At 41.1% G+C, this 25,782-nt stretch overlaps 1 protein-coding gene across 1 annotated transcript in view; it reads left to right on the top strand.

The window, feature by feature from the left end:
* The first annotated feature begins 644 nt into the window (after positions 1-644).
* Positions 645-25,782, top strand: part of ddr1 (discoidin domain receptor tyrosine kinase 1) — a 112,428-nt gene continuing 87,290 nt past the window's right edge. Inside the window, exons 1-3 of the mRNA XM_034174449.1 lie at positions 645-777; positions 9,326-9,428; positions 16,994-17,069. Of these exons, the coding sequence (XP_034030340.1) occupies positions 678-777; positions 9,326-9,428; positions 16,994-17,069 (279 nt within the window). The 5' untranslated portion in view covers positions 645-677. The remainder of the gene's footprint in view (positions 778-9,325; positions 9,429-16,993; positions 17,070-25,782) is intronic.

Below are 25,782 nucleotides of genomic sequence, written 5' to 3'. Positions count from 1 at the left end.
ATGGGGATCTGGTGCAGAGAGGACTGGGTGGCATGTCTTATGTCAATTACCATTTTTTTTCATGTTGAAAAAGAGACGAGGGTAATACTATGTCAGTGTTCTAAAGTGCTGACTATGATGAAATTAGCATGTATTATTGTTGACAAAAACAGACTAGACTAAAATGTTTTGCATGAATTAAAAACTGAAATAAAATCTCTCTCCATTTTATTCAACAGGCTCTTATGCTTGGAAAATGTTTACAAAATGTGTCACATTCAGCAGAGTTTGTCCTGACGCAAAATCATCAAGGCTGGATGCAACATATAAAAGTACCATGAGCGCATACTGCAGATAGAAGCATCACAGTGTGTGTTGTAATCTGAACTTTTTTTTTGTTTGCTTTCGTAGTGGATCTGCTGCATGTATATAGTTAATCCATGGAACTCCCACCCTGTGAAACTGTTGCCCTCCCCATGTTTATAAAGAGACCGTATTGATCTACCTCCCAAGAAACCACATTCAGAGGCAAAAAAGACCTCTGAGCCTACCACAGTTCATCAGATGATTTAAAGTATTGGTCATTTAACAGATTGTGTCTGCCGACAGACTGATTGACTTGATGTCCTAAATCTGGCTGTCTCTTGCCTTGCAGGTATGACTGATGCAGACAGGTAACCAGCTGTGTTGCTGCTGTCATGGCTGTGCCAATGCTACGGGTGTTGCCTATCGCTGTGGTCACAGTCCTGGTGGTGCTGACATCTTCTTTAGAGGAGCATGAGTGGTGCTTTAATGCAGGTGAGCTGTCATAGATATGAAAACATCTCTGTGATGCATACATTGGGCCTCATTCATGAATACATGTGCAGAAATGTTCTTACTCTCCCCACAGAATGTGTTAATGTGCAAAATCACCGCAGATTCACGACACATGCATACAAGTTAATTTTGGTCTCACCTCCATACTTGTGCTTGTGAGTCACGATCATTCTAAAGTGATATCTTTGTGAATGCAAGCTGCAAGCTACGTACTGCCGCGCTTCTATTTCACTGTATATGGTCATCTGTTTGGTGTGCCGTGAAGAGTGCCCCTGTCCAGAACGAAGGTGAGAGACGTTGGAGACAGGAAAATTTCTAAGTTGGTCTTGAGCAGTGTCTTTAATTCCAGTGTTGCTCCCTTTGTGCAGTTGGTCAACTTGTATTGCTGAGCGCTGACATTAGTGTGTGTTTGTGTGTGACTGTGAGGCATCATTGAAAAGCTCTTTGAGCTTCTGCTTTAGATGGAAAACATCTGTAGAAATGCCATCTATGAGGTCTGTTAGAAAAGTATCCAACCTTTTTATTTTTTTCAAAAACCTGATGGATTTGAATCACGTGTGCTTGCATGAGCCAACCTTAAACCTTCGTGCGCATGCGTGAATTTTTTCATGCCTGTCGATTGCGTCATTTGCTGGTAAGCAGCCTTTGTGTGAGGATGGGTGTTGTCTCTCGTCGGATTTTCTTTGCAAGGAAAATGGTGGAACAACTGGAGCAGCGCGACTGTATCAAATTTTGCCAGAAACTGGGCGACAGCCAGGTGGAAACCATTTGGATTATTCAGACGGCTTTCGGTGACGATCCTATGGGCATCACACAGATTAAGGAGTGGTACAACCGGTTTAAAGACGTCCGCACAACGGTGGAGAGCGAGCCGCGCTCCGGTCGGCCATCAACATGCTGAAATGACCAGATCATTTCCAAAGTGAACGTTGTGGTGATGCGGGACTGTTGTGTGACTATCCGAAAATTGTGGAAGAGGTGGACATCAGCACTTTTTCAGCACATTCCACTGTGACAGAAGATTTGGCCACGAAAAGAGTGGCAGTGAAATTCATGCCGATGGCTTTGGCATGAAGCTGATGGCGGAGCAAAAGTGCCTTCGTGTTGAAGCCTCACAGGACATGTTGTGACATGCCCACCTCTTCCACAATTTCTTGGATAGTCACATCAATCAATCAATTTTTTTATATAGCGCCAAATCACAACAAACAGTTGCCCCAAGGCGCTTTATATTGTAAGGCAAGGCCATACAATAATTATGTAAAACCCCAACGGTCAAAACGACCCCCTGTGAGCAATAGACTACCAATAACTACCAGACTACCAATAACCAGCAAAAATCTATTTAAGCATAAAAATTCAAAAAGAAAAAATAATATAGCACCTTCTACTGCACCACAGACTAAAACAGTTAAATGTGGTCTATTAAACATTAGGTCTCTCTCTTCTAAGTCCCTGTTGGTAAATGATATAATAATTGATCAACATATTGATTTATTCTGCCTAACAGAAACCTGGTTACAGCAGGATGAATATGTTAGTTTAAATGAGTCAACACCCCCGAGTCACACTAACTGTCAGAATGCTCGTAGCACGGGCCGGGGCGGTGGATTAGCAGCAATCTTCCATTCCAGCTTATTAATTAATCAAAAACCCAGACAGAGCTTTAATTCATTTGAAAGCTTGTCTCTTAGTCTTGTCCATCCAAATTGGAAGTCCCAAAAACCAGTTTTATTTGTTATTATCTATCGTCCACCTGGTCGTTACTGTGAGTTTCTCTGTGAATTTTCAGACCTTTTGTCTGACTTAGTGCTTAGCTCAGATAAGATAATTATAGTGGGCGATTTTAACATCCACACAGATGCTGAGAATGACAGCCTCAACACTGCATTTAATCTATTATTAGACTCTATTGGCTTTGCTCAAAAAGTAAATGAGTCCACCCACCACTTTAATCATATCTTAGATCTTGTTCTGACTTATGGTATGGAAATAGAAGACTTAACAGTATTCCCTGAAAACTCCCTTCTGTCTGATCATTTTTTAATAACATTTACATTTACTCTGATGGACTACCCAGCAGTAGGGAATAAGTTTCATTACACTAGAAGTCTTTCAGAAAGCGCTGTAACTAGGTTTAAGGATATGATTCCTTCTTTATGTTCTCTAATGCCATATAACAACACAGTGCAGAGTAGCTACCTAAACTCTGTAAGGGAGATAGAGTATCTCGTCAATAGTTTTACATCCTCATTGAAGACAACTTTGGATGCTGTAGCTCCTCTGAAAAAGAGAGCTTTAAATCAGAAGTGTCTGACTCCATGGTATAACTCTCAAACTCGTAGCTTAAAGCAGATAACCCGTAAGTTGGAGAGGAAATGGCGTCTCACTAATTTAGAAGATCTTCACTTAGCCTGGAAAAAGAGTCTGTTGCTCTATAAAAAAGCCCTCCGTAAAGCTAGGACATCTTTCTACTCATCACTAATTGAAGAAAATAAGAACAACCCCAGGTTTCTTTTCAGCACTGTAGCCAGGCTGACAAAGAGTCAGAGCTCTATTGAGCTGAGTATTCCATTATCTTTAACTAGTAATGAGTTCATGACTTTCTTTGCTAACAAAATTTTAACTATTAGAGAAAAAATTACTCATAACCATCCCAAAGACGTATCGTTATCTTTGGCTGCTTTCAGTGATGCCGGTATTTGGTTAGACTCTTTCTCTCCGATTGTTCTGTCTGAGTTATTTTCATTAGTTACTTCATCCAAACCATCAACATGTTTATTAGACCCCATTCCTACCAGGCTGCTCAAGGAAGCCCTACCATTATTTAATGCTTCGATCTTAAATATGATCAATCTATCTTTGTTAGTTGGCTATGTACCACAGGCTTTTAAGGTGGCAGTAATTAAACCATTACTTAAAAGCCATCACTTGACCCAGCTATCTTAGCTAATTATAGGCCAATCTCCAACCTTCCTTTTCCTCTCAAAAATTCTTGAAAGGGTAGTTGTAAAACAGCTAACTGATCATCTGCAGAGGAATGGTCTATTTGAAGAGTTTCAGTCAGGTTTTAGAATTCATCATAGTACAGAAAACAGCATTAGTGAAGGTTACAAATGATCTTCTTATGGCCTCAGACAGTGGACTCATCTCTGTGCTTGTTCTGTTAGACCTCAGTGCTGCTTTTGATACTGTTGACCATAAAATTTTATTACAGAGATTAGAGCATGCCATAGGTATTAAAGGCACTGCGCTGCGGTGGTTTGAATCATATTTGTCTAATAGATTACAATTTGTTCATGTAAATGGGGAATCTTCTTCACAGACTAAAGTTAATTATGGAGTTCCACAAGGTTCTGTGCTAGGACCAATTTTATTCACTTTATATATGCTTCCCTTAGGCAGTATTATTAGACGGTATTGCTTAAATTTTCATTGTTACGCAGATGATACCCAGCTTTATCTATCCATGAAGCCAGAGGACACACACCAATTAGCTAAACTGCAGGATTGTCTTACAGACATAAAGACATGGATGACCTCTAATTTCCTGCTTTTAAACTCAGATAAAACTGAAGTTATTGTTCTTGGCCCCACAAATCTTAGAAACATGGTGTCTAACCAGATCCTTACTCTGGATGGCATTACCCTGACCTCTAGTAATACTGTGAGAAATCTTGGAGTCATTTTTGATCAGGATATGTCATTCAAAGCGCATATTAAACAAATATGTAGGACTGCTTTTTTGCATTTACGCAATATCTCTAAAATCAGAAAGGTCTTGTCTCAGAGTGATGCTGAAAAACTAATTCATGCATTTATTTCCTCTAGGCTGGACTATTGTAATTCATTATTATCAGGTTGTCCTAAAAGTTCCCTAAAAAGCCTTCAGTTAATTCAAAATGCTGCAGCTAGAGTGCTGACGGGGACTAGAAGGAGAGAGCATATCTCACCCATATTGGCCTCTCTTCATTGGCTTCCTGTTAATTCTAGAATAGAATTTAAAATTCTTCTTCTTACTTATAAGGTTTTGAATAATCAGGTCCCATCTTATCTTAGGGACCTCGTAGTACCATATCACCCCAATAGAGCGCTTCGCTCTCAGACTGCAGGCTTACTTGTAGTTCCTAGGGTTTGTAAGAGTAGAATGGGAGGCAGAGCCTTCAGCTTTCAGGCTCCTCTCCTGTGGAACCAGCTCCCAATTCAGATCAGGGAGACAGACACCCTCTCTACTTTTAAGATTAGGCTTAAAACTTTCCTTTTTGCTAAAGCTTATAGTTAGGGCTGGATCAGGTGACCCTGAACCATCCCTTAGTTATGCTGCTATAGACGTAGACTGCTGGGGGGTTCCCATGATGCACTGTTTCTTTCTCTTTTGCTCTGTATGCACCACTCTGCATTTAATCATTAGTGATCGATCTCTGCTCCCTCCACAGCATGTCTTTTTCCTGGTTCTCTCCCTCAGCCCCAACCAGTCCCAGCAGAAGACTGCCCCTCCCTGAGCCTGGTTCTGCTGGAGGTTTCTTCCTGTTAAAAGGGAGTTTTTCCTTCCCACTGTAGCCAAGTGCTTGCTCACAGGGGGTCGTTTTGACCGTTGGGGTTTTACATCATTATTGTATGGCCTTGCCTTACAATATAAAGCGCCTTGGGGCAACTGTTTGTTGTGATTTGGCGCTATATAAAAAAAAAAATTGATTGATTGAAATTGAATTGAGTATTTTATTTTAAAAAGGTTGCCTAAAACCTTTGTACATGACTGTACATATCATATGACGACATTATGTGCAACACTCTGGACACTTTCACAGCTTTTGACATTTCTTTTATGTCACAAACAGAGCAAATGCAGCTGTAGAGTGAGACCACTGTCCAATTTTCCCTATTGCATTTTAGCAAAAACTGACTCAGAGTTTTGTTTGCAGACAGTTGTATTCCAGTCGCCTACATGCAGTGAACACTTCTGCTTTGCAACGACTGGAAAATATGCTTTGTTTCTGCCTGTCTATGAGAAAGCCACACAAGTTTATCCGATTTTGGATTTATATTTACAACTTTTTTTTTCCAAGGTGCCACAAGTGGTATCGATATTAAGAAAAAAATGATATACCCACCTGCTGTAATACGTACTGTCAGTATGTTTTTTTTCTGCTTGTTCAGTCATCAGTCTCAACAATAACTGCTTTCTTTCTGTGCTCTCTTTTGTCCTCCAGGCTGTAGCTAGTCAAAGATTCACAGAATTTATCAAGGATGGTCAAAAATTTAAAAACCTCACAATAGTGTCTATAGTGGCTTTGACAATGGCATAATATGTTATTTATTTATTTATTTAAAATAAAAAAAGATGCCTTTCATACTAATTGGCTGGTTGTGGGGTTCAGATTAGAGCCCTGTCCAGGACTAATTTTTTTGTCTCGCTCCCACCCGCTGAAATTCGGACCATTACTGCCCTCACCCGCAACATGTGTGTTAGACTCCTGCCTGTTCCCGTATTTTGTATTTTTAGTCCCGTCCGCATGCATGAAACGCTAAGAATTTATGCCTGCACAGTAACAAACATGCATTGATTTTGTGTCTCCTCCTGTCCCGCAGTATAAAACAAGTCATTTAGACTATTAATAAAAAAATTTGTGGGGCTGTTTGTTTCATTTTATAAAGACGGTGTGCCATATATGGGCATGCAGTGTTGCTACGGTAACTCTCGCTGTGTGTGTTTGTGTACCTGCTCTGGTCTGCTACTGTTCCTGTGCGCTGCTCCTGTTAAATTAAAGACGTTCTATTAGGCCTGGGCGATATACAGATTTTATTGATTAATTCAAGTTTTTTGTTGCGGATGATTTAAAAAAATAAAAAAATTTGAGTTTTGTTTTCTCCTCTTGCTGTGGCGCACGTTTTTGTCCCCAGGACCTTTCGTAGCTCCCCCCTCCCCGTCCTGTTTCGTTCACACAATAACAAACATGGCTGACCGCTAATTAAGAGCGAGTTTCATTAGTGGCTTGGGATTGCTGCGACAGACATGGAACAAGGGACTGTACGCTGCAAAGTTTGTCTAAAGCCAACTGCAACAAAACGCAGCCGCACAATAAACTTATTCCAGCATCTGGAACAGAGGCATCCAGCTGCGTGGGAGAAATGCCACACTTTACGAGGGGAACAAGAGCGCAAACTCCCGCTAAACAGCAGCTTACTCTGGTGGAATCATTTCCCCAAATGGAGCGAAATGGAGCCTAATAATCACAAAAGGGTGGTAAAAAGTAACGAAACTGGGCAGATTGACCCAGACTGACTCCAAATATGATTCAATTAATTACGTTTATTTAATTATTTTTAAGCGAAATAGGGACTGATAATAACAAAACGGGGGTAAAACGTCATGAAATGGAGCAGACTGACTCCAAATATGATTCAATTAAGTACTTTTATTATTATTTTTTTTTAGCTTAATGGGATGAAATGGGGACTTATAATAACGAAATGGAGGTAAAACTTACACAGGGGCAGACTGACACATTAGTTGAAGTTTCATCTCTCGAACGCCAGATGGCACATCTGCCCCTACTACATGTAATGAGCGCATCTCACATGAAACAAAAGCTAAACAATTAAATAAAAGTAATTATTTTGAGTCAGTCTGGTTCACTGTGCTCCATTTCTTTACATTTTACACCATTTCATGATTATCAATCCCCATTTCGCACATTTCGTATATTAGTATGGCCCGGTCTGTCATTTGTATTAAATGTTTTCTTTAAAAAAAAAAAAAAAAAAGTAGGGGGAAAAAAAAAATCAGAAAAAATTGAAATTCGAATCCTGCTGTCATTTTTTTTTTGTTGTTTGTTTTGTTTTTTAGCTGCCCTTTACCACCCGCAGCGAAGTTCTAACCGCCTGCTCCTGCAAGATTTGCAGTTAGTACCGTAGGACCTGGTGGGACCCAATCCCAATACAGGCCTCTAGTTTAGATGGTTCAGCTGTTTTTGTGCCACAGCCAAAACTGTTATGTTTGAAAAAGCTTGGCAGATTTAAAGTTGTTTTTTTTTTGCTGTATTCTTGCAAGCTGCCATAGAAATGGTTACATTTTCAAACCCCCTTTCTGCCTCTGCTGCTCCTTACTGCTTCTTACGTTCTCCTCACCTCCTCGGGGCTCATTCTCCCTCCACTATCAACAGGCTATCTGGTGTCGTCTCCCCGTCTGCCAACCACTCGTGTGTAATCTGAGAGTAAGATCACCAGGAGGGAACCACGTCAAGATCACTAATGCACAGGCAGGCTTGTGAACGTGTCACTCAGAATGTCGAGGAGAGAGAGCACGATGAAGAATGATAACCAACCAGGTGTAACTGGAGGAAGCTCTTTGTTGCACGGTCAACCTTCTGACGAAGGTGAACGAGACCAGGATGGACCGCATAAGTGATGCTAAAAAACATGGGGGCAGGAGGATGACTATACTGCGATAAACGTCGATATTTTGCCCTCTAGCAAAATATAATTAACTGGGAACGTTCTAGCACATAAATTTATGGTGTGTGGTCGCAGAGGAGGCTGGGAGGTGGACAATGGCAGGTGGTGGAGATGATGATGTAATGAAATGAGCACATTTCTGCGTGTGTACTTGTGTGTGAGTGCACGCGTGCATACTGCGCCCCTTTTGGGGTTTTAGGGTTTGTCATCCAGCCCAACATTCCAGTCCTCTGACTCAGTGACAGAAAGTGCCTCAGACAGCCATTCTACCCCCTCCAATGTGTTGCTGCCCTCAGCCTCCCCGCTATATCATGCTCGGTGGCTTTTCCATTTTATCGCTACTCCCTCACCACCACCTCCTCCTCCTCCTCCTCTTCTCCACATGTGACATCAAGGAGGATAGCTGGGCTGTTGGATAATCTATGCCTGGGACGTGATATCTGGATCATTTGATAATGTGCTGTCAAGGCCAATATATGAGACCTGTCTGCTATTGCAGGCGACACTCACTTCGTTTCCTCTGTTGTTCTCCCCTGAAAAACCTTTCATGGTAACAAGAAGAGAGTCTGTGCAGGATCCCTGGAGCCCCTAGAAGTTGGTTTTGTGTGGGATGCAAATCTAGTTGGAGACACAAAAAGAGAGAAAAAAAAGTATACGTAATCTTGAGAGCGACGTCGGGTTACAATGTCTCCCAACTGAGTGTCTCTCTTGTGGACTCTTCTGACAACAGGAGGAGGAATTACAGAAATCAGCGATGCAAAACGCTGGGATAGAGTTTTATGTGTACTCAGCGCTGCTTTGACCCTGAGAAGCAAATGAGCAAGGACAGTAACGATTTACTGTTGAGCTCGTTTCTTTCTCCCTCTGTCTGAGTGAGATGTGAAGCATGAAGTCCGGAGGTTCTCTCAGAGATGACATAACAATGTTATGCACTGTGACTAAAGATGGCAAACAGCCTAATAGAAATATCAAGTTTCTACTGGACACCAGCTCTGTATGAGTGAACTGCTCTCCGGTCTCACTCCTTTATCTCGCTCTCTCTCGCTCTCTCTCTCTCTCTCTCTCTCTGCAGCTCAGTGCCGTTACCCCCTCGGGATGGAGGATGGCACCATCCCAGACTCTGACATCACTGCTTCCAGTGCCTGGTCAGACTCGACTGAGGCCAAACATGGAAGGTAAGTGTGTGTGTGTTTTGTGTTCATTTACTTTTGAAAAGGTGAGCCTCATATTTGTGCTGTGAATAAGAAACATAATTACAAAGTTTTTTTTTTTTTAATTATACATATAGGTAGTCACCACGTTGGATTAATTTGATACGATGTGTGTGACATTTCTGATTGATGGCTTAAGGCAGGCTTAAGTTAAGTCAGCGATCTTAAGTCTGCTGTTTGGGGATGTTTGCCCCTCTGTATACCATGAGGACATTGCCTTTTTAAAGCTTGTGGTGTCAGTCACCATCTCATTTTTAATTTAAAAAGGTAAAAGAGATGCTATTTGTTCCCAGAAAGGTGATGGCCCATGACCCAGTAATTATTAATGAGAAAGAGACTGAGCATATGTGGGAATTCAGATGGACAGCAGTTTAAGGTGGAGTGCCCACGTGGACGATCTCTGTGGGAGGTTGGCACAGAGGCTGTATTTTCTTCGCGGATTCAGTCCGTTTGGTGTGAGCATTCCCATCATTCTACTCCACTGTGCTAGAAAGTATCATCTGACACGGCTTGGCAGCATGATTTGGAACTCTCACTGTGCAGTTGAAATCAAAAATGGAGCACATGGTGAAAACAGCTGTGAAAGTGACAGGTGTAAAGGATTACCCTCCCTTCAGACCATCTATGAAGATTCTGCAATTCAGTTGGCAGGAGGATCTTAAATAACTCATCACACATTCTTCTCTCTGAGTATGTGACAGAGTAAGCAAGTGTAAAACTAATAATCTTGAGCTCTCATTTATTCTAACGTCCATCACACTACTCAAGAAAAACGATGCAGCTTGAAAGGGTCTCCCTCTTATTTTGCACCTTAGCATCTCTTGGCCCATTAGAAAGTATATTTGATTGATTTGATTGGTTGCGAGGCTGGTGGTGTCTGCATGTTGTGTCCTTTTCCCTCATTTTTTTCAACCGGAGTCATGCTAAGAGCTCACCTATGTTGCGTTGATGCTGCTAGTTAGAGATCATGTGACTGTGAATCTTGTGCAGTTGTTGCCAGATACAGTTGAGGATTTCCAGCCCAAAAGCTGGTCAAAAACATGCCTTCAGCTCACTAAATAAATTCCAAAATGCCCAATCTGGCAACATTGCTCTATTGCAAGCAGGGGCTTAAATACCCAGTAAGGTCTGACTGCACATTGTTAAAACAATCACAGTATTATTGTAGACGATATATGTATCCACACCCCATTCTCGATGACTCATCCTTGGCTCTCCTTATTGCCCCTTAATCTTGACCGTTGATGCTGATCATCAAGCTGGAGTCCGATTCCTCTTTTTGATCTTTCACTTGATCTTTGCTGTCTGTCTGTCTGTTCAGAGGAATCAAGATTGGGGGGATCATGCTTTTAAATCACAGATCAGTTAGATTCAAAGAAGTCTTAAGTTACTTTCTTATGTTGCTCATTTAGAAAAATTATAAAATTATGAATCATGTAAATCAAACAGTTTTTCAGTATATGTTCAGCTCCACATGTATATGAACAGTGACAAAATGTGATTTTGTCTCTGTGCACCACCACAACGAAGCTGAAATGAAACAGTTAAATGTTTTTGTACTGTAGACTTTCAGCTTTAATTCAAGAGGCTTAACAAAACTATGACATTAATAGATTAGGAGTTACATTCATTTGTATACACAGTCCCTTCATTTTCTGAGGCCATAAGTATTTGAACATAAAAATGAAGATTATTGGTAATACAAATCATAAATTTTACAACCAGTTGATTTGAGGCAATTCAGAGGATGGATACATGAGTGTTTCCAAATTACTGAATACGTCCTGGACTTAACTTCCATCAATCAATAAGAAACGCAAACAGTGTGATGCTGCATGGTAACTCTGTGTGGAGTAGGCAGCGCTCACATATTGAGTGACTGTGCAAGAAGGAGACAAGTGAGGGAAGCCAGCAACTGCACCAGACAACTTTAAGTTGTGATAGTGATAGTGCTGCTTTTGTCTGTTGCTCCAACAGTTACAGTTAGTGTGGAGTGTCACAGAAAAGGGTTTGTACACAACAAAATGGATCAAATCTAGGCTTGAGGCTCCCATGTGCATTCTGGCAAATTCTAGCTGAAATTTCACATCTTGTCAAGAAAATCCTTCTTTAGACGGGGGGGGGGGGGGGGTGATTGTCTAGTGGTTAAGCTTTGGGCTTCAGTCCAGAGGATCCTCTGTTCAAAACCCAGCCAGACTGGAAAATTGCTAAGGGCCCTTTGGTGACGTCCTTCATCCTCTAGATGCTCCCAGTGTGCAGTGAGCGCCTTGCATGGCAGCACCCTGACATCGGTGTGTCTGTGTGAATGGGTGAATGTGAGGCATGAAGCACTTTGAGCTTCTGATGCAGATGAAAAAGCACTACACATAAGTCCAGTCCTGAGGCATGAAGCGCTTTGAGCTTCTGATGCAGATGAAAAAGCACTACACATAAGTCCAGTCCATTTACCATGATTTATACCCCTCCATTATGATGCCGTATAACTAGTGATGAAGAAGACAGTGCAGACACATGTTGGAGTTACTACTCAGAGTTGGTTATGCCACTTTCAGGTCATCTCACTACAAATGTAGTTTAACTCTGAAATTTGAGCTCACCTGGTAGTGAGTTCAAACCCAACCTGATTCCTTTGTCTGTGATATTCCCATAAATGATGCCCCAAAATACTTTTAAATCCAAATGGTACCAAAGTACTCTCTATAGTGTTGAAAATATACTTTTGTTTTTTCAGAAAGTGACACAACGAGTGTCAGAAAGCTAAAAGTGTTTGTCATCATGGCAATCCCTCAGCAATGAGGAAAATGGTCTCTTAGTTGATTCCTGGACAGGATGGTGGACCCGGAGATGATTGAAGAGGACCATTCGTGATGCGCACTGTATCTGACAGATGCTGCACGTGGTTGCCCCGGGAAGCTTTTGCCAGCCAAGATCTTGCTCTCTCTCTTTCCACTTTCTTATCTTTTCCTCTGTGTTGTTCGCCCACATTTTTTCAAAGACTTCCACTCCCGTGTGGATTGTTGCTCGCCAGCTGGCTCGGCTTGTCATGCGTTCTCCCACATCTTCCAATCCATGGAGTAGCGCTTGACGATTTGCTTCAGAACTGATAAATTCTGGGGCAGTATTCATTTTAACACTATCTTTTTTTAAAGTACATTTTATGTTTGTGTATAAGGTAAACGGACATGTAACACAAAAATGAATTGTGAAAACACAGTTTTGGAAGTTGTTTTTCTGCTGTAGTTTACAAAATACATCAGCAAATAATTGCAATATTTTTCAGACTGTAGCAGTATTCTAAAAGTGTCAAACCGACAAATGCCTAATTGTCTCTGTTGTCCGAAGTGTTTTTATGGGTTTTTTTGCACCATCTGGTATACGTTGCATGCCCAAAATCTTTCTGCGTACTCGCTGTATTACGACGTATATCAACGTGCTTAAAGGTGCTCTTAACCTATACAAAACTTACCCATAATGTATTAAATTTTTAATACAGTGGGCATATGCTGTCTAAATTGCCAAGGTGTGACAGGGGTGTAAGTACAACCCCAATTCCAATGAAGTTGGGATGTTGTGTAAAATGTAAATAAAAACAGAATACAGTGATTTGCAAATCTTCTTCAACCTATATTCAGTTGAATACACCACAAAGACAAGATGTTCAAACTGATAAACTATTGTTTTTGTGCAAATATTTGCTCATTTTCAAATGGATGCCTGCAACACGTTTCAAAAAAGTTGGGACAGTGGTATGTTTATCACTGTGTTACATCACCTTTCCTTCTAACAACACTCAGTAAGCATTTGGAAACTGAGGACACTAATTGTTAAAGCTTTGTAGGTGGAATTGTTTCCCATTCTTGCTTGAAGTACGACTTCAGTTTTTCAACAATCCGGGGTCTCCGTTGTCGTATTTTGCGCTTCATAATGCGCCACACATTTTCAATGGGCGACATGTCTGGACTGCAGGCAGACCAGTCTAGTACCTGCACTCTTTTACTACGAAGCCACGCTGTTGTAACAGGTGCAGAATTTGACTTGGCATTGTCTTGCTGAAATAAGCAGGGACGTCCCTGAAAAAGACATTGCTTTGATGGCAGCATGTGTTGCGCCAACCTGGATGTACCTTTCAGCATTGATGGTGCCATCACAGATGTGTAAGTTGTCCATGCCATGCTATGCCATGCTAACACACCCCCCATACCATCACAGATGCTGGCTTTTGAACTTTACGCTGGTAACAATCTGGATGGTCTTTTTTCCTCTTTTGTCTGGAGGACACAACGTCCATGATTTCCAAAAACAATTTGAAATGTGGACTCATCAGACCACAGCACACTTTTCCACTTTGCATCTGTCCATTTCAAATGAGCTCAGGCCCAGAGAAGGCGTCGGTGTTTCTGGATGTTGTTGATGTATGGCTTTCACTTTGCATTGTAGAGTTTTAACTTGCACTTGTACATGTAGTGATGAACTGTGTCAGCTGACAATGGTTTTCTGAAGTGTTCCTGAGCCCACACGGTAAGAGCTTTTACACAATGATGTCCCTGCCTGAGGGATCGAAGGTCACGGGCATTCAATGTTGGTTTTCGGCCTTGCTGCTTACGTGTAGAAAGTTCTCCAGATTCTCTGAATCTTCTGATTATATTATGGACTGTAGATGATGGAATCCCTAAATTCCTTGCAATTGAACGTTGAGAAACATTGTTCTTAAAGTGTTGCACTATTTTTTTCACGCATTTGTTCACAAAGTGGTGATCCTCACCCCATCTTTGCTTTTGAACGGCTGAGCCTTTTGGGGATGCTCCTTTTACACCCAATCATGACACTCACCTGTTTCCAATTAACCTGTTCACCTGTGGAATGTTCCAAACAGGTGTTCTTTGATCATTCATCAACTTTCCCAGTCTTTTGTTGCCCCTGTCCCACCTTCTTTGAAATGTGTTGCATGCATCCATTTCAGAATGAGCAAATATTTGCACAAAAACAATAAAGTTTATCAGTTTGAACATTAAATATCTTGTCTTTGTGGTGTATTCAATTGAATATAGGTTGAAGAGGATTTGCAAATCATTGTATTCTGTTTTTATTTACATTTCACACAACGTCCCAACGTCACTGGAATTGGGGTTGTACAAAAATCTTTACAAGAGGTCTCTTAATTTGTCCGCATCGCTTTGCTGGGTTGAGCCTGTTGGCCGGCTGTCGGACCACATGGAAATTCTTGTTAGCTCCAGAACTCTTTAAGAGACATCAGGGAGATGCACAGAGAGAGAAAATGGAGAGAATGAAAAAGAGAACATATGAGAAATAGATTACTACAATGTGCTGAAAGCAGAAGGCAAATTAATGTGAGGGAGGGTGTTTGATGAATGCTGGGCCTCTGGGATTCATAGATGCTAAATTTTTCATAGCTATTACACTTCAGGAAAAACATAAAATTAAGAACAAAGAAGGAATGAGAGCAGAGACAAACAAACCTGATGTTGAAGGGAACAATGAATTAAATGTTCAGTCTTAAACGGCCATACTACACATTAAAGAACGTTCACTTTTTTACAACCCTAGTTATGTAAAACATTGTTAGCAATCAAGCCTCTGTGTTATATTCGTCTTTAACAATTGCACTGCAGCAATCCCTCTTTCAAAACTGGCTGAAAAGGAAAACCATGTGTATCAACTGGGCACCTGCAGTAGATCTTTAAATCAGGGGCCACCACTCCCTGCTCCTTGAGATCACACGCTGATATTCCTGAACCGATGCCCGACATCAGCTGCCCTGAAGGCAACCTGTACGGCTCAGATGGGGCCTCCACCAGCTCCACAGTGCACCACCCTAACTACCATCTCACAGCTGACCCCAGGCATGTGACATGATGGTCGACACACATGCACAATGTTCAAAGATCAAGCAGCATTCTGTTTAAACCAGGAAGTCACAATTTCTGACTTACTATGTGGAAAAGTGCTTTTAATAAAGCTATGATGAAAGTCTTCCCCAAGACCTGTTTAGGCAAAGGGAGTAAAAACATTGTAACTGTAACTTATGCCGGTATTGACAACTGACACAGTAGACCTGTGGGTGTTGTCTTTCCTGTCTGGCAGATATCCAAAAGTTTGTGTGAATTTTTTTCTCAAGATTTATCTGTTCTTCACATATATTTAGTACCCTGTGTTTATTAGTGTTATTCAACACTTTTTCTGTTTCTATTTTATATTTGTTTTTGGCACTTTCAGTCACAACTGTAGCTCTGCCACATTACTTTGGATCCATTAAGTTGATTCTAGCACATTGTAGTGTAGCAGTGCCCTTTGACACTTGAAAAGCATTCTGGGAAACTTTGTGTCCCAGTATGTCATGGCATGTTGTTGTAATTTGTATCACCGCACATTGGTGATATAATATTTAATGTTTAAAAATAAAATTTTAGTGGTGCCAAAGACTATTTTTTATGACTTAAATGCTAAAAAATTCAAAGGGATTATTGCAACATTAAAGGTGAGAGCCGTGTTCGGCACCCCCCAAACCCCCACATGCTCATGGTTAAACTGGAGGAATGAAGAGTTGGCAGGTATTTAGACAGAAAGTGTAGTGTAGAGAAAGAGGCCACAGAGAGAAATGGCAGATAAATGGGCTACTTGGCCGAACACTGTGCTGTAATGTTAATGCTGCTGGCTGGCGTACATGAAATTAGACTCACAGCCACATTCCTCCTTCCCCTCTGTGTTTTCTCCCTCCATCACAGAACGCTGTGAGGAGCCCTAACGGGTTGATTTCATCCTGTGGTTTCAAGCCGTAAGATCTCACTGAGGTGAGAACGGCATTGATTAAAATAATAGCGAGAATGTGAGTGTCAACATGGCGATGGAGTGATTTGTTTGGCAGTCTGTGGAGCAGCTTTAGTTTTGAGGGGAGCTTTGCAGTGGTCAGAGCGCGGTTGTGGCCTGGCGTGCATTCCAAAGCTCCTCAAGCACACGAGGCGATCCAGCAGCCTGCGACATCACAGACGGGCCATGTAGTGGTTTCCGTGTGGCCTTTCTGAGGTGGCAGCATGCTGGCTTTGAGTGAAAATCATTGAGTGTTGGTTTGTGGTCAGAGCATCCTGAGTGTTGACTGTTCCTGCTGCTGCAGTTTGATATGAGCTTTGAAGAACACAGAAGAATGAATAATCACTCTTTTTTTATCTCCTCTGTTGTCTATATTTTCCATCGCTCTGTTGCCAGGTTTTCCTCTCACGTTACTGCTCTTTATAGTTCTCTCTTTCAGGCAACGTTGTATTATTTATGTGTCGATGTTTGGCTGCTGTGGAATCTGATAGTTATCGGAGTATAGGAGACTCGGGCTGGACTCAACCCTTGGTGCTGTGGGTTTTGATGTTCTCTGATTTGTTTGGCAATGTCTGTGCAAATATTTGTTGTGTGTCTGGTGAATTGGTGAACTTTTCAACTTTACACTTAGGATTTTCTTTAAAACTATTTTGTTAGTTTCCCCCCACTACCATAAAACGTCCTTTTTCCTCTGTGTTTCTCAGGTTGAGTACCGGTGAGGGGGATGGAGCATGGTGTCCAGCGGGAGCCGTCTTCCCCAGTGGATCAGAATACCTTCAGGTGGGGCTAATCATTTATGGCAAAAATCATAATCATCAGTATTTTGGCCAAAATAGAAATCACATTTATTTAACACAATTACTCATTGATTATCCAAATATCCAGCATTTACTATACGAGGTCTGTTAGAAAAGTAGCTGACCTTTTAATTTTTTTCAAAAACTATATGGATTTGAATCATGTGCGCTTGCATCAGACAAGCTTGAACCTTCGTGCGCATGCATGAGTTTTTTCACGCCTGTCGGTTGCGTCATTCGCCTCTGGGCAGGCTTTGAGTGAGCTCTGGTCCACCCCCCTCGTCGGATTTTTATTGTTTAGGAATGGCGGAGCGACTGCCGCTTTGTTCCATGAAAATTTTTTCAGAAACTCTGCCAGACAGCCAGATGGAAACCATTTGGAAGATTCAGATGGCTTTCGGTGAAGATTCTATCGGTATCACACGGATTAAGGACCATTAAAACTGGATTAAAAACGGCCCACGGCGGCGGAGGGCGCACCGCGCCCCGAGCGGCCATCGACAGGCTGCAACGAGCAGATCACTTCCAAATTTAAGGCTCTGTTGATGCAGGACGTCGTGTGAGTAGCAGAGAAGTTTCAGAAGAGGTCGGGATCAGCACTTTATCGGCACATTCCACTGTTAAAGGAGATTTTGTAATGAAAGACGTGCGGACGGATTCGCGCGTCGCGGCGCAGCCGCTCATGGCGCGGGACAAACAACACCTCCGTGTTGGAAGTCTCACAGGACAAGTTGGAACATGCCCAGCTGTTAAACAATTTCTCGGATACTCACTCAACTGAAAAGCCACCGAAAGCCGTCTGAATCTTACGAATGGTTTCCAATATGGAGGTCTTGTTTGTCCCATGCCATGAGCGGCTGCGTCGCGACGCGCGAGTCCGTCCGCACGTCTTTCATTACAAAATCTCCTTTAACAGTGGAATGTGCCAATAAAACGCTGATCCCGACCCCTTCTGAAACTTCTCTGCTAGTCACACGAAGTCCTGCATCAATAGAGCCTTAAATTTGTAAGTGATCTGCTTGTTCCAGTCTGTCGATAGCCGCTCGGGGCGCGGTGCGCCCTACGCCTCCGTGGGCCGTTTTTTTTAAATTTTATTTTTTTATAATTTTTTCAAATAATACAAGAAAACACACAAACAAACAAACAAGGCTCAGATGCATGACAGTTACAAATGATTACAGATTCACAATGTCAAAATGATGCAGAAATGGACCCCAGATTCTAAAAAACATGTCCATCGAACTAAGTTTCGCCATTTGAATTATGGTCATCATTTCACTGACCCAAAGCTGAAATGAAGGAGGAACAGGGGACTTCCAATCTCTCAGTATCAGTCTTTTAGCAACCACCAATCCAAGATCCAGGGGTTTTCGAATATTGGCAGGCAGAGATCTCAGAGTCTGCGTGCAACCAAAAATAACCAGTCCAGGTTCCGGTTGCAGGTTCGTTTTATATGCTTGGGAAAACCAGTCAAATATTTTTGACCAAAACACTGTCAGAGAAGAGCAGGACCAGAAAGTGTGAGATAGTGTACCATCAGAAACCTTACACCTGTCACACACTGGCGAAACCGAGGGATAAATTCTGTGCAATTTGGCTTTTGAGTAATGTAAGCGGTGAACAATTTTGAACTGGATTAATTGGTGCCTGCTGTTCAAAGAACAAGTATGAATGTTAGACAGACATGCGCTCCACCTGGAATCAGACAACTCTATACCCATTTCACCACACCAGGTATCCCTGATTTTTCCAGTTAGTGCAACAGTGCGGTCATCAAACAGGTGCACAATTTTTGTAATCAAGTGTTTGGAGTCAGAAGGGCTATTAAAAATGTCAAAAAATCATGCTCGATTGGGAAATTTTTGAAATTTTCAAATTTTGTTTGGGCATAATGCCGGACCTGCAGGTACCGAAAAAATTGTGAACTGGACAAAGTATACTTTTCTTTCAATTGACCAAATAATGCAAATTTACAGTCAATGTATAAATCTTTGATAGACACCCAAGCCCTTCTGTCTCCAAACACAAAAAGACTTGTCATGCCAAGGAGGCATAAAACCATGATTAAAACATATAGGAACATGTACTGATGTTTCTGGTAATGACAAAAAGCTCCTAATTTGGTTTAAAATTCTTATTGACTGCCTTAAGGGAAAAGATAGACTCTTATGAAACTCTGAATTCTCAAACTTTGAAAATAGCATAGCTGGCAGAGAGGAATTGTTCACACAGTTGGCTTCCATTTTAACCCACACTGGTGTTGTTGGGGTCTGAGTATCTTGCAGGCCCTGTCACCAAAAAAATCAACGCTCTGACATTAGCAGCCCAGTAGTAGCGTTTAAACACCGGGAGGCCCAGTCCCCCCTCCGTTCTAGGTTTCTGTAAATGTATTTTTGAGATCCTGGCATTTCTGCCATTCCAGATATAAGATAAGGTAATTGAGTCTAACTCTTTAAAGAAGGCAGCAGGAGATTTTGGCATAAATATAAAAATCTAGGAAGAGAGACCATTTTTATGGAGTTTATATGCCCCACCATAGACAGAGGTAGAAGTTTCCAGCATTCAATATTCTGCTTTAAGCCTGATATAAATTCCATAAAATTCAATTTAAATATCAACTTTGGGTCCTTAGGTATAAACAGGCCTAAGTAAGTGAAATAGTTGTCAATTATTTTGAATGGAACCCCTTGCAGAAAACCTGGCGAATACACCTTGGAAAGAGGCATAAACTCACTTTTGGACCAATTGATCATGTAGCCCAATATTTTACCAAAAGATGTAATTAAATTGAGTACAACCGGAATAGAGTCCTCAGAATTACGCAAATACAGAATTACGTCATCGGCGTACAAGCTGATGCGTGTTTCTGTGTCTCCGATCTGAAGTCCCTTCATTTGTGGGTGGGTTCTTATTGTTTCAGCTAGTGGTTCCAAAGCAATCGCGAAGAGAGCCGGTGACAGCGAACAGCCCTGTTGTACTGAGCGCTGCAAAGAAAACGGGGCCGAACGGTCTCCATTTGTCAGTACAGAACACGTTGGTTTTACATAAATCAGTTTCACCCAGGATATAAAAGTCTGACCAAATCCAAACCTGCGTAATGACTCTAGCATGTAAGGCCACTCAACCTGGTCGAAGGCTTTGTGTGCGTCAAGGGATAAGATGGAGGCACCTGGAGTGTTACTATAATCAGAGTAAACAGTGTTAAGTAATCGCCTAACATTGGAAAATGAAAATCTGCCTGGAATGAATCCAGTCTGATCGGGATGTATAATCGAAGCCAAATGTCTGTTCAGTCTAGTCGACAAGATTTTGCTTATTATTTTACGATCAGCATTCTGTAGCGCTATTGGCCTATAGCTTGCAGGGTCAGTTTCATCTCTGCCCTTTTTCAAAATAAGTGAAATGTTAGCTTCATATAAGGTTTTTGGTAATTCTTCATTATTTTTCAAGTCACGAATCATCCTGAGCAGGAGTGGCGCCAGGATGTCAGAAAATTTCTTGTAAAAATTTTGAGCTAAAACCATCAGGACCTGCTGCTTTACCTGATGGGAGTGATTTTATAGCAGCAGTAACCTTTTGTAGAGGAAAGTCGGAGTCAAGGTGGTCCTTAGCGGTGTCACTCAGGCTGGGTAACTGGAGAGAGTTAAAAAAGTCATCAAAATTTGATTGTGAAACAACATTTTGGACGAATAAAGATCACTGTAGACTTCTCCAAAACGATTGTTTATGTCAACAGCTGCCAGCTCTTGATTTTATATTGCGAATTGCTCTGGAAGCTTGTGCATCTTTAAGTTGTTGTGCTAGTAGTTTACCAGTCTTGTCTCCTAGCTCGAAGTGATTCTTCCTCAATTTCAAAAGTGTATTTTTCACTTGGTCACTCAAAATTCCGTTGTACTCATATTTAAGTTTAAGTATTTCTTTATAATCATCAGGTGACTTGGTGTTCTGATAAGCTCTTTCCAAACCAGGGAGGGTATTGTTGATTACTGTTAAACGATTATCTCTCTGTCTTTTCAGAGCTGAAGTGTAAGAGATCACATCCCCCCGTATTACCACCTTTAATGTCTCCCAAAGGATCGAATCAGACACCTCACCATTATCATTCAGGTCTATAAAATCTTTCAACTTAGATGTCATGTCTTTAACAAATTTATCATCCCAGAGTAAATTTGAATTAAAACGCCAAGAATATGTCCGTCTGGGAAGAGAGAGATTCAATGATATTGTTAGAGGGCTGTGATCAGAAATTAAAATATTGTGATATCTAGAGCTAGTGATTTGGGAAATAAGATTAGAGCTAGTTAAAAAATAATCAATCCTACTATAAGATTTATGCACGTTTGAGTAAAATGAGTACTCCTTATCTGTTGGATGCTGGTTCCTCCAAATATCCACTAAGTTTCTCGTTTTTAGCAGGTTGTTAAGAAGCCTTACAGAAGCAATTTCCGGTGCCGGCTTTGTAGATAATCTATCTAGAAAGGGGTCCAAGTAACAGTTTAAATCTCCGGCAATTATTAGGTTTGAATCATCCTCGTCAGGCAGCTGATCAAAAACTTTTCTAAAAAAAATCAGGCTCATCCGCATTCGGGCCGTATATGTTAAGGAATGTTAGTTTGACTGAGTTTATAACACCGGTGACTAGCACAATCTTCCGAGGGGGTCATTAATAATCGTAGTGGCCTGAAATGGAATATTTTTCCGGAATAATATAGCCACACCACGGGCATGTGATGTGAATGGTGATTGATAAATTTGGGCTATCCAATTACACCTTAAACTATGTTGTGCAATTTTATTAATATGAGTTTCTTGCAGAAAAACAATATCAGCTGACAAAGACTTTAAATGTCGGAAAACGTTTCCCCTTTTAATCACACTGCCAAGCCCCCTGACGTTCCAGGAAACCAATTGCAGATCTCTGCCTCCTACATGAATGCTATTATGCACATCCGACATTTGAAAAAAACAATATACAGTAAATAATGATTAGCAACTGCAATGTTACAAAACTTAAAACGAAACTTATGCATCTGAGCCTACAAACACAAACATGACACCGCAACACCCCTCCCACCTCCCACTGCACCATGTCACCCGAACAAGACGTGAAGCATCCCCTCATTTTAACTGGATCTACCGGACAGGTAATAGAACTCACAATTCCCCGGTGCTCCCCACCACAAAGTACGCACATTTACTAAATGTCGCTGAACACCACATTTAAAACATTAAACACAGTGCGCCCCCTGAAAGGGTTAATGCTGCGCTCAGTATTGTGAGTCAAAGAACGCTATTTAGCATACTAAAACACAGTTCCAAACGAAAAAAAAAACTAAAAATTCAGTGGCGCACTTACCAAAGTATGAATATCACAGCAGTTCTGGATGAAACTTTAAAGCATCACGCTCAAAAACTAAAATAATTTAATCTTTTACTGAACCATTGCGTCCTCTCTTCAAACGCGCTGCCTCGGCTGCCGCTGGGTCGCTGTAGGTCACCGGTGCGTCCTCTTCGCGCCACTGGACGTGGAGCCTGGCTGCAAGCGCACATGATTCAAATCCATATAGTTTTTGAAAAAAATAAAAAAGGTCGGATACTTTTCTAACAGACCTCGTAATTTTAAAAAAATTACAAATATTAAAAATAAAAAAATAAACTGAAAAAACAATTAGGGCAACTTGGTGACATAAGGGCCTTTCACATCGAATGCGTCGGTTGATCATTTTGACGCCTTCACTTGCGTTGAACGTGTTTGATGCGGCAAACGACGCGCAGAGGGGGCGGAGATTTCTGTGTCACTGTCTGGCTGTTCGAGGGCCCGGTGAACAACACGGACAACCGCCATAATGGATTTGCGACAAGAAAAATTGAAGCACCAGTCTGCCAGTTATAACCACAATATTAAGAGAAAAAAAACAGAAGCAAGATAAATGTCCAAGGTTCATTATCATGTTAATCAAGAAATCATCTCATCCTGAAACAACAGCAACAACAACAGATATGGTTTGAATTTACAGATGAACAAAGATTTCTAAAGAATCCTTTTTTTTTTTACTTAAAACTATTTTAATTACAAATTTTCTAATGTAATAAACTTTTTTTTTACTTCAAAATGTACAGTAATCAGAAATTAATCTTGAGGTAAAAAACATTTCTAAGGGTTTTCTTCAGAAAACTGTGTATAAATTAGCAGCTCTTAATGCTCCTCTGTCACACATTTCTGCACTCTGTCGTCTTCTGTGTTTTGGCCTGATGCCTCATTTCTGTTGGATGCGCGAAGCTATGTCACAGCAACAGTGATGCCGGTAATGCGTTACTCTAATCTGACTGTTTCTTTTTTTTTTTAGTAATGAGAAATCTAACGCATTAATCTTTCCAAAGCAGAAACCAGATTAAAGTTACTTCTCCAATTCACTGTGCGTTATTATCATTTTTGCATTGCGGGTCAATCACAGCATTAAACGTGGCCCGTGGGCAAGAGGTTGGGCTTTGACTGAACTTCCCACTTTGCCCACTTCCAGTGAACTGCGAGCTTTTCATCTGTGGTTTTCTGCAGCAAATATGAGTTGAAGGAACAGTTGTCATCTCTCAAAGTGCGGTGATTTAAAACTCTGAGCGCTGGTCTGTCTGTCCTCACTAAAAACAGCTGATCCACGACATGTTAACAACTAACACTTTTTTGCCACGCAAATGTGCCTAAACTGTCTTTCTGAGGATGACATGATGTAAAACAAACAGTGATAAAACTATCTTACCTGTCAATCTGGTCGTGTTTTCTGCATAAATAAACGTTATCCATTCTTTGTGCTCAAACCCCAAAGCAGGAGCAAATCCAGACAGAATGTAGGTTAGACATCGCAAGTTTTACTGTTACAGTGCTGTCAACAGTTAAATATGAGGTCAAGAAAGAGGTCTTTATTTTATTTTTTTATGAAACAAGTATTCATGTTCATTGAAGTCAAGAAAGGGTGACTGTAAAGTGAGTATTGGCAAAACTGGTTATCATTTTCAAAACAGGTAAAACGGGCCATCATTTTTCATATTGAGGTGGTGGGGGGTGTTGTGGGCAGCTGCTGAAAGTAACTAATAAAGCAACTAGTAGTCTAACTGAGTTACTTTTAAAATTGAGTGATCAGTAAAGTAACTAAGTTACTTTTTCAAGCAGTAATCAGGAATTGGATTACTTTTTCAAAGTAACTGTAGCAGCGCTGCACAGCATGTATCAGTGAAAGTTGTTTTGGGTTGAACTTTGGCAGCTGTGGCCTGATGACAAGCGGCAGTGCTCCCACCCAGCGAAGTGTCACACAAGCTTCTCATTGAAATAATGGGTTTTAGACCATGGCACCATCTTGGAGCTTACATCACCAAGCTATTAATACTTGCTAATTAGTGCTCACAAAGTAAATAATACTAAGAGTTTACGCAACAGAAATACTGGAGCATGGACTTCATAGATGGCCTGTTAGTCCAGTTAATGGCACAGCAAGGCATATTAGCTCAGATATTTTGGATGAAATTCTCAGAAAGGACAAACACAGTTGAGTCCACAGCAGGTAGCGTTCACCTGCTAGCCTAACAGATGCTGGCACTAACCATGGCTGTCTGTACCTGGTCCATACATACAGGAGGTTGTCACTTAGATTTTATCGCACATGGCAAAAACAGATCATTGCTGCAAAGACGGAGTCCAGAACACAAGCATGTTGTCTCGATTACAGTTTTTTTTTGTGTAATCGTTGAAAGACAAAATTAGAATTGACATTAAAATTTAATGAATTACCCAACCTTCAGGTTAGTGTCTGTGGGTGCATCACCAGTCCATCACAGAAATGGCATTTAGTCAATGGTAAATGTACTGCATTTATATAGTGCTTTACAAAGCGCTTAACAATGATGCCTCGCATTCACACAGACACACTCACACACCGATGTCAGGGTGCTGCCATGGTAGGCGTTCACTACACACCGGGAGCTACTTGTGGATTAAGGACCTTGCCCAAGGACCCTTAGTAATATTCTGGTCAGGCTGGGGTTTTAAACCGAGGATCCTGTAAGCCTAACGCTCAACCACTAGAGCAGGGGTGAAACGAGGGCCAAGACACAGTGAGGTTTTCCTTGCAACCAGTCATGTCAGCAGGTGGATTTACTGATGAACTCTTACCTGAACATAATCATCAATGAAATCACCTGCTGAGGTGATTGGTAGAAATGGAAGCCTGCAGTGTCTTGGCCCTTCATGGCACATGATTACGTACCCCTTCTCTAGACCATCACCTCCCCATTAGTCATTATGAAATCTCAAAAAACAGATATAAAGTTTCTTTAAACAGAGGTTTCAGTATGTCTGGACAGAATGTGTAATATCACTTTAATGTCAAACCATTCAAAATTATATTATTTCTCAATAAATGCAGTATGTTCAAGTTTGATAAGGGGAGTGTTTTGTCTGTGAACAATCAACACAAATACTTTAGAAAGACTATAATGATATTACAGGCCCCAATGTAGAAACTGCAGCAAAAGTCAGTACAAGTATCTAAATTATTACTTTTGCAGCCAGTTAATGTTTTTCTTTTTATTTAGACTTGTCGGGATGGATACAAGAATGTTTCCAAGTTACTGAATATCATTTTTAGTTTAATTAAATCAATACGTAATAGGTACGTAGAAACACTATGGCACTGTATGGCAATCTT

The sequence above is a fragment of the Thalassophryne amazonica genome, chromosome 7 (genome assembly GCF_902500255.1).
Source record: "Thalassophryne amazonica chromosome 7, fThaAma1.1, whole genome shotgun sequence".
In the NCBI taxonomy this organism is placed as follows: domain Eukaryota; kingdom Metazoa; phylum Chordata; class Actinopteri; order Batrachoidiformes; family Batrachoididae; genus Thalassophryne; species Thalassophryne amazonica.
Note: the sequence above shows the minus strand (reverse complement) of the source record. Positions and strands in the feature narration are given on the sequence as shown.